This window comes from Chiloscyllium punctatum, chromosome 7 (genome assembly GCF_047496795.1).
Source record: "Chiloscyllium punctatum isolate Juve2018m chromosome 7, sChiPun1.3, whole genome shotgun sequence".
Taxonomy (NCBI): domain Eukaryota; kingdom Metazoa; phylum Chordata; class Chondrichthyes; order Orectolobiformes; family Hemiscylliidae; genus Chiloscyllium; species Chiloscyllium punctatum.
This window is the reverse complement of record NC_092745.1, coordinates 133,703,341-133,713,249: the sequence shown is the minus strand read 5'-3', so window position 1 is coordinate 133,713,249 and position 9,909 is coordinate 133,703,341. Positions and strand designations below refer to the sequence as shown.

Genomic DNA, 9,909 nt, shown 5'->3' with positions numbered 1-9,909 from the left:
GTGTGGGGGGGATGTGTGTGTGGGGTGTATGTGTGACTGTTGGGTGAGGTGTGTGGGGTGTGTGTGTGGGGTGTGGGTTCTGTGTGGTGTTGTGTGTGAGGTGTGTATGTGTGGGGGTGTGTGTGGGGGGTGTGTGTGTGGGGTGGGGTGTATGTGTGGGGTGGGGTGTGTGTGTGGGGGTGGGGTGTGTGTGTGGGGGGTGTGTGTGGGGGGTGTGTGTGGGGGTGTGAGTGTGAGGTGTGTGTTGTGGGGTGGTGTGTGTGTGGGGTGGGGGTGTGTGTCTGTGAGGTGTGTATGGGGTGTGTGTGTGGGGGGGATGTGTGTATGGGATGTGTGTGTGTATGACTGTTTGGTGAGGTGTGTGGGGTGTGGGGTGTGTGTGACTGTGGGTTGCATGAGGTGTGTGTGTGGGGTGTGTGTGGGGTGTGTGTGTGGGGTGTGTGTGTATGGGGTGGGGTGTGTGTGTATGGAGTGGGGTGGGGTGTGTGTGTCTGTGGGTGTGTGTGGGGGGGGGTGTGTGTGGGGGGGTGTATGTGTGTGGGTTGTGTGTGTGTGAGGCGTGTATGTGTGTGTGGGGTGGGGTGTGTGTGACTGTTAGGTGAGGTGTGTGGTGTGTGTGTGGGGGGGGTGTATGTGTGTGGGTTGTGTGTGTGGGGGGTATATGTGTGGGTGGGGGTGGTGTGAGTGTGGGGTGTGTGTGTTGTGGGGTGGGGTGTGTGTGGGGAGTGGGATGTGTGTGGGTGTGTGTGTGGGGGGATGTGTGTGGGTGTGTGTGTGGTGTGTTGTGGGGGGTGTGTGTGTCTGTGGGGGTGTGTGTGTGGGGTGTGTGTGAATGGGGTGGGGTGTGTGTGTATGGAGTGGGGTGGGGTGTGTGTGTCTGTGGGTGTGTGTGTGGGGGTGTGTGTGTGGGGGGGTGTATGTGTGTGGGTTGTGTGTGTGTGAGGCGTGTATGTGTGTGTGGGGTGGGGTGTGTGTGGGTTGTGTGTGTGGGGGGATGTGTGTGGGTGTGTGTGGGTGTGTGTGTGGGGGATGTGTGTGGGTGTGTGTGTGGGGTGTGTGTGTGGTGTGTTGTGGGGTGGGGTGTGTGTGGGTGTGTGTGTGGGTGTGTGTGTGGGGGATGTGTGTGGGTGTGTGTGTGGGGGATGTGTGTGGGTGTGTGTGTGGGGGATGTGTGTGGGGGGATGTGTGTGGGTGTGTGTGTGGGGATGTGTGTGGGGGGATGTGTGTGGGTGTGTGTGTGGGGGGATGTGTGTGTGGGTGTGTGTGGGTGGATGTGTGTGTGGGTGTGTGTGTGGGGTGTATGTCTGTGGGGGGTGTTATCCTGTCTGCCACCAGCAGGGGGACACATTGATGTCGCTGCGGTGTTTGAGCACCAGGGGGCGGAGACAGATAGCCACGTGATCCAAATCGTCACTGACGTGGCCCCGCCCCCTGGTTACCGGCTTTGGCCCCGCCCATTCCCCTTAGCAACGCGTCTCTCCCCCTTCCGCCCCTCCATCTCCCGCCGCCGCCGCCGGGACAGGCCCCAGTGTCCGCGCCGCCCGCCTCCGCCCCGGGAGCCGCAGGATGAGCCAGACACCGCGAGGGTAAGATCCGGGAGAGAGAGAGAGAGAGAGAGAGGGGGGTAATACAGAGAGAAACGGAGAACAAACCGCGCCCCCCACCCCCTCTTCCCCCCTCCATCTCCCCCCCATCTCCCCCCCACCCTCCCCACCCTCCCCCCTCTCCCCCCCTCTCCCCCCCCCGCCCCCCTCCCCCCCTCCCCCCCTCCCCCCCCTCCCCCCCCCTCTCCCCCCTCTCCCCTCCTCCTCTCCCCCACCCCTCTCCCCCTCTCCCCCTCTCCCCCTCTCCCCCCTCCCCCCCCCCCTCCCCCCTCCTCCTCTCCCCCACCCCTCTCCCCTCTCCCCCTCTCCCCCTCTCCCCCTCTCCCCCTCCCCCCCCTCCCCCCCCCTCCCCCCCTCTCCCCCCCTCTCCCCCCCTCTCCCCCCTCTCTCCCCCCTCCCCCTCCCCCTCTCTCCCCCCCTCCCCCTCCCCGTCCCCCTCCCCGTCCCCCTCCCCGTCCCCCTCCCCGTCCCCGTCCCCGTCCCTCTTCCCCCCCCCCCCCCCCATGCTTGTGCATCGGCTAATGGGAGGTTGGATGAGTGGTGCTGGAAGAGCACAGCAGTTCAGGCAGCAGGGGAAAGTGCGAGAATGGGAGGGTGGGTCGTAGGGCCCCAGGAGGACCAGTTCCACCACAGAACACACCAGATGGCCTCCTTCTTTACAGACCGCAATTTCCCTTCCCACGTGGTTAAAGATGCCCTCCAACGCATCTCGTCTACATCCCGCACCTCCACCCTCAGACCCCACCCCTCCGACTGTAACAAGGACAGAACGCCCCTGGTGCTCACCTTCCACCCTACCAACCTTCACATAAACTAAATCATCCGCCGACATTTCCGCCACACGTCCCAAACGGACCCCACCATCAGGGATATATTTCCCTCCCCACCCCTTTCCGCCTTCCGCAAAGACCGTTCCCTCCGTGACTACCTGGTCAGGTCCACACCCCTCTACAACCCACCCTCCCATTCTGGCACTTTCCCCTGCCACCGCAGGAACTGTAAAACCTGCGCCCACACCTCCTCCCTCACCTCTATCCAAGGCCCTAAAGGAGCCTTCCACATCCATCAAAGTTTCACCTGCACATCCACCAATATCATTTATTGTATCCGTTGCTCCTGATGTGGTCTCCTCTACATTGGGGAGACTGGGCGCCTCCTAGCAGAACGCTTTAGGGAACATCTCCGGGACACCCGCACCAATCAACCACACCGCCCTGTGGCCCAACATTTCAACTCCCCCTCCCACTTTGCCGAGGACATGGAGGTCCTGGGCCTCCTTCACCGCCGCTCCCTCACCACCCGACGCCTGGAGGAAGAACGCCTCATCTTACGCCTCGGAACACTTCAACCTCAGGGCATCAATGTGAATTTCAACAGTTTCCTCATTTCCCCTTCCCCCACCTCATCCTAGTTTCAAACTTCCAGCTCAGCACTGTCTCCTTGACTTGTCTGACCTGACTATCTCCTTTTCCACCTATCCACACCAACCTCTCCTCCCTGACCTATCACCTTCATCTCCTCCCCCACTCACCCATTGTACTCTATGCTACTCTCTCCCCACCCCCCACCCTCCTCTAGCTTATCTCTCCATGCTTCAGGCTCACTGCCTTTATTCCTGATGAAGGGCTTTTGCCCGAAACTTCGATTTTGCTGCTCGTTGGATGCTGCCTGAACTGCTGTGCTCTTCCAGCACCACTAATCCAGAATCTGGTTTCCAGCATCTGCAGACATTGTTTTTACCTAACGGGAAGTTGGCCCAAATTTCAAGGGACTGTATAGGAGTATAAGAATAGGGCGGTCTTACTGCAGGTGTACAAAGTACTGGTGTGACCATATCTGAAGGACTCTGAGTAGTTTTGTTCCTTTTATTTAAGACCATAAAACCATAAGATATTGGAGTGGAAGTAAGGCCATTCGGCCCATCGCGTCCACTCCGCCGTTCAATCAAGGCTGCTGGCATTTCAACTCCACTTACCCGCATTCTCCCCATAGCCCTTAATTCCTCGAAACAACAAGAATCTATCAATTTAAGGAATGAAATTATTTCATTGGAGGCAGTTCAGAGAAAGTTCACTGGGATGATCCCTGGGATGGAGGGATTGTCTCTGCACAAAAACTAAACAGTTTCGGAGTTTACTCACGAGAGTTTAGAAGAATGAGAGGTGATCGCATTGGAACATATTGGATTCTTAAGGGACTTGACAGGGTCAATGCTGAGAGAATATTTCCCTTCATGGGACAGTCTAGCACCACGTGACATAGTACACACTGTTGCTACTATCTACTATCTACAGAATGCACTGGAGAAAATTCACCTAAGATGCACAGACAACACCTTTCAAATCTGTGACCACTTCCATACAGAAGGACAAGGGTTGCAGATACATGGGAACACCACCACCTTCGAGATCTCCTCCAAACAATGCACCATCCTGACTTGGAAATATCTTGCCATTCCTTAAGCATCACTGGGTCAAACATCACATTTATCCACATTATACTGCATCTGCCATGTGTTAGCCCATTCACTCAGTCTGTCAAAACTGCACTGAAGCTTCTCTGCATCCCCCTGACAGTTCGTCCTCTGAATTTGGTGTTATCTGCAAACTCGGAGATATGACAAAAAAATTGCAGTTGCTGAAAATCAGAAATAAAAACTGTATATTTGTGGAAAACACAGCAAGTGTGGCAGCATCTGTGGAGAGGAAGCAAAATTAATGTTTTGGATCCAGTGATGATTCTTCACATGATTTACACATTTCTGTCAACCACATTAGTTGCCTCCTCTATACTTAAATCATCAAAAACAAATCAGTAGATTTATCAAGCAAGACTTCCACTTCATGAATCCATGCCGTGGTTTGGAGTAAGGGGAAATCGGTGGAATAGTGTGGAGGGGGAACATTGATGTGGACACAATTGCCCTCATCTCTACCCTTTCTATTTCAAATCATCATGGCATCAACCACGTGTCATCAGTGATCTCAAACAAAACTGGAATCAATGGGAATCGGGGAAAATTCTCCATTGGTTGGGGTCATACCTCGCACAGAGGAGATGGCTGTTTGTGGCTGTGGTTGTTGAAGGTGAGTCATCTCAGCTCCAAGATCCTTCTGCAGGAGTTCCTCAGGGTAGTGTCCTAGGCCCAATCATCTTCAGCTGCTTCATCAATGACTTTCCTTCTGTCATAAAATCAGGATTGGGGATGTTTGCAAAATATTCAGCACCATTCACGACTCCTCGTACTGAAGCAGTACATGATCAAATGCAGAAAAATCTGGACAGTATCCAGGCTTGGGTTGACAAGTGGCAAATAACATTCACATCAAACAGGTGCCAGGAATGAGCATTCCAATGAGAGAATTCAGCTGTTCCCACCACCCTTGACGTGCAGTTTGAATGAGTCGCCCTTCATCAAAATCCTGGGAGTTCCTGTTGCCCAGAAACTGGACTGGACTAGCCTTCTAAATACAGCGACCACAAGTGTGTCTGCGGCTAGTAATTCTGCAATCACTTGACCTCCCAAAAACCTATCCACCATCTACAATACACAGATCAGGAATACTCCCATTACCTGGATGCAGCTCCAACAACACTCACCGCTGGATTTCAGCTCTTTTGTCCATAGTTGACCTCAGGCTGTAGTGAGGTCAGATGATCCACCGGAGCACTTCAGCAGATCGGAAGAAAATCAGCATGAGAACAAGGTGGTATGTTGAAATGGGAGGACAGGGAGTTATGCTTCCAGATTGGGTGGTGACATTCCGCAAAGTGCTTGCCCAGGCTATGTTTGGTCTTGCCAATGGGAAGGAGACCACGTTGTGAGCAGTGAATTCAGCAGACTAGATTGAAAGAAATATGGGGGCAGTCATTTATGAACGTTATTATATACATGATTGCATTGTTTATTAATAACTTGGATAATGGCACAGAAAGCTATATTCCTGAAGAAGGGCTGATGCCCGAAACGTCGATTCTCCTGTTCCTTGGATGCTGCCTGACCTGCTGCGCTTTTCCAGCAACACATTTTCAGCACAGAAAGCTATATATCCAAATTTTTCTGACACAAAGTTAGGCAGCAGTGTAGACTGTAGTAGATGATCACATAATGTTGACAGACTAAATGAAATGGTCAAAACTCTGGCAGATGGAGTTCGGTGTAAGCATGTGGGAGTTATCCATTTTGAACTGCAAAAGGATAGATAAGGACACTTTCTAGATGATATGAAATTAAATACATTGTATGTGCAAAGCGACGTGAGTGTTCAGGTACATAAATTTTTCAAATGTCACAAAAAGTGCAGAAAATAATCAAGAAAGTTAATGGAATGCTGGCCTTTATGTCTTAGGGACTGGAGTACAGGATGCAGATGTTATGCTGCAGTTATACAGAACCCTGGCTAGACCCCAGTTGGAGAACTGTGAGCAGATCTGGGCAGCACACCTTAGGACTACAATGTAGGTGGCCAAGAATGATACCTGAACTTCAGAGATTAAGTTATGAAGAAACATTATTCAAATTAAACTTGTTTTCTCTAGAATTCAGAGGTTAAAGTATGATCTGATTGAAGCCATCAAGATAGTAACAGGAAGAGACACGGTCAATACACTGTTTCCCTGGTTGGTAACTCTACAATTAGGGCCAGAGCATTCCAGAGAGATGTTAGAAAGTACTTTGACACACGAAGGATGGGAGAAGTCTGGAACTGTCTCTTCCACAATTGGCAGTGGATGCAGGATCAGTTTTTAATTGTAAATCTGTGGTAGATACTTTTTTTGTTAAGCAATGGTATGAAGGGCTATGGGCCAAAAGCAGGTGTATGGAGTTAGGCCACAGATTGGCTATGGTCTAACTGACTGATAGAATAGTCTCAAGGGGCTGAGTGGCCACCTCCTGTTCCAATGTTTGGATGTTCCTATGTGATGTGAGTTTGAAGAGATTGGACAAGGGGAAACAAATAGAATCAAGACAGGAATAAACAATAGCTTGATGTTTATGGCTGGTAGGGAGGCAGGAGGAAGTGGCTGAGAGTTGGCACTCTACTTCTTCAAGGTAGAGATCAGCACACCAGAACTCAGCAGTACTACCCTTTTTCAGTGGTTTCACCTGAGAGAATGGAGTACAGCAACTTCAGAGGGAGACATGCTGCAGTGGGTGACGTGAGCTGAGAAGTTAAACAGGTTGATGTCATATCTGTAGTTCCTCATGAGAGGTCAAGGCGAGTGGTGAATCTGTGGAAGTCATTGCCTCAGGAGGCTGTAGAGGTCAGGTCATTGAGTATATTTAAGACACAGATAGGTTCTGGATTGCAAAGGGGATCAAAGGTTAAGGGAAGAAAGCAGGAAAATGGGGTTGATGGAATGGTGGAGCAGACTCGATGGGCTGAATGGCCTAATTTCTGCTCCTATGTCTTATGGGAGACAAGAGGTCAGAGGGAGGGGTTGGGTGAAAGTGTGCGTTGAGTGGGTAGAGGACATATACTCAAAGAATTAAATATACAGAGGAACCTTGATTATCCAACTACCAATTATCCAGAAATCGGATTATCCAAAGGAGATCTCGAGGCCCCGACAGAAACATTACATCAAAGATGTGTGTCCAACACTGATCGCGTCTCTTGTTTACAATGATTACAAGTGCTGCCGAGAACAGTCCTGGACTGATGGGAACGCAAGCACCGTCTCTAAATGACTGACCTCCCACCCTTTCTCTCTCTTCTCACACTTTTCCTGGAGGGGGGCAGTGTAGGGGGCAGGTGGGGGGCGATGGAGGGGGCAATGAGGGGGGGTGTTGGAGGTGGGTGAGGGCTCACGTGCGCTGTGCTGCTGCTAGTCTCCTGAACGGGGAGTAGACTTAATAGAGAACTCCGAGCTCCAGAGGAAAAGCATTGAATCGATTTCCCGAATAATCAATTATCCAAACACCCATCTCGTTCAGATAATCGAGGTTCCCCTTTATCGACAAAGGATCAAATATTAAACATTGTGCTGAGCCTGAATTTCATTGAGGTGGGGTGTGGGGTGAGGGGTGCGGTGGGGGGTGAGGTGATAAAACTAAGTCCTTTGCTGAGTACAGATTGTTCACACTGGAGAATGCAAGATAGAGTGTGCAAGTTATAGCAAAGATTAAAGAATGATTTTATAATAAATGCTTAAGATATTTAAAGGATTTGTTTGGGTAGGTTGAGGGGAACTATCTGCTGTGGTGATGGCAGAGTCTAAACCAAAGGGGGCATAGCTTTAAATTAAGGGGGGGTAGATATAGGACTGATGTTAGGGGTAGGTTCTTCACTCAGCGAGTCGTAAGTTCATGGAATGCCCTGCCAGTAGCAGTAGTGGACTCTCCCTCTTTATGGGTATTTAAGCGGGCATTGGATAGGTATATGGAGGATAGTGGCTTAGTGTAGGTTAGGTGTGCTTTGATCGGCGCAACATCGAGGGCCGAAGGGCCTGTACTGCACTGTAATGTTCTAACAGTAATGTACTAGCCAGGTTGATCTCAGGAAGCACTTCTCCATGCATAGAGGATCTGGAACACTCTCCCCAGAAAGCTGCTGAAATTTTAAAATGAAAACACTGAGGTTGATTTTTTTTTGTTGAACAAGGAGAGTAAGGATTGCAAATCAAGTTCAGATTTAGATTGGACTTGGTCTCATTGCACAGTGGAAGAGGCTTAATGAGCTGAATAGCCTCTTTTCTGCTTATTTGTTCATTAAGTGTTAATCCGTCAGTTTGAGCAGCTATAATCGGCTTGTGCATCATTGCCTTTCAGCTCACTGGCTGGAATTCAAAATCAGGGGAGGGAGAGTGGAAATGATTTTGAAACAATTGATGAACGTCAGCCTTTCCAACTTGTATTAATCCTCTGAGACAGGTAGTGAATTGACACTGTAATGTTAGACACGCATAATTGGCTCGTTCTCTTGGCAACAAGATAATATGCCACATAGCTGATTGGTGTTCGCTGATTCACCAAATATGTGTGCAAAGGCACCATTCTGTCGCTGGGTTATGCACAGCTCTGATCTCTTCCTCTGTAAAGTACAGAAGCTGCAGTGCTGTTAGTTCAAGGTATCGTCTCTTACACAAACCAGATAGAAACATCAGCTTCCATTTAGATTGCACTAATCAGAAAGTAAAACGTCAGAAGGCTCTTCAATGAGATCATCAAACAAACTTTCAGACCAAGCCATAGAAGGATATATAAGGACAGATGACTGAAAGCTTGGTCCAATTATGGATTTTAAGGATCATCTTAAAAGAAGAGAAACAGGAAACATTTGACAGTGCAGCGCTCCCTCAGCACTGACCCTCCGTCAAAAATGAGTAATGCAGATGTTCACTGATGATTGCCCAGTATTTGGCACTATTTTCTGAGGCATCTCTGTCCAAATATCTGGACAACAGACTTGGAATGATGAGCAGCATGACCTAAGCAAAAATGTGAATTGCTGAAGAGAGTCAGCAGGTTGAGCAGCACCTATGGAGACAAAGCAGAAGTAATGGTTCCAATCCAATGGCTCTTCTCCAGAAATGGCCGTTTTGATATTTTTCAGTACTGATTTTAGAACATAGGACATAAAACAGCACCAAACAGGCCCTTCAGCCCGCGATGTTGTGCCGACCACTGATCCTCATGTATGCACCCTCAAATTTCTGTGACCATATGTATGTCCAGTAGTCTCTTAAATATCCCCAATGACCTCGCTTCCACAACTGCTGGCAACGCATTCCATGCTCTCACAACTCTCTGTGTAAAGTACCCGCCTCTGACATCCCCTCTATCCTTTCCGCCAAACACCTTAAAACTATGACCCCTCGTGTTAGTCATTTCTGCCCTGGGAAATAGTCTCTGGCTATCGACTCTATCTATGCCTCTCATTATCTTGTACACCTCAATTAGGTCCCCTCTTCTCCTCCTTTTCTCCAATGAAAGAAATCTGAGCTCAGTCAACCTCACTTCATAAGATAAGCCCTCCAGTCCAGGCAGCATCCTGGTAAACCTCCTCTGAACCCTCTCCAAAGCATCCACATCTTTCCTATAATAGGGCGACCAGAACTGGATGCAGTATTCCAAGTGCGGTCTAACCAAAGTTTTATAGAGCTGCAACAAGATCTCATGTCTCTTAAACTCGATCCCCCTGTTAATGAAAGCCAAAACACCATATGCTTTCTTAACAACCCTGTCCACTTGGGTGGCCATTTTAAGGGATCTATGTACTTGCACACCAAGATCCCTCTGTTTCTCCACACTGCCAAGAATCCCATCCTTAATCCTGTACTCAGCTTTCAAATTCGACCTTCC

At 49.8% G+C, this 9,909-nt stretch overlaps 1 protein-coding gene across 1 annotated transcript in view; it reads left to right on the top strand.

The window, feature by feature from the left end:
* Nucleotides 1-1,473: 1,473 nt before the first annotated feature.
* Nucleotides 1,474-9,909, top strand: part of erich3 (glutamate-rich 3) — a 116,980-nt gene continuing 108,544 nt past the window's right edge. The window contains exon 1 of the mRNA XM_072574893.1: nucleotides 1,474-1,586. Within this exon, the coding sequence (XP_072430994.1) occupies nucleotides 1,567-1,586 (20 nt within the window). The 5' untranslated portion in view covers nucleotides 1,474-1,566. The remainder of the gene's footprint in view (nucleotides 1,587-9,909) is intronic.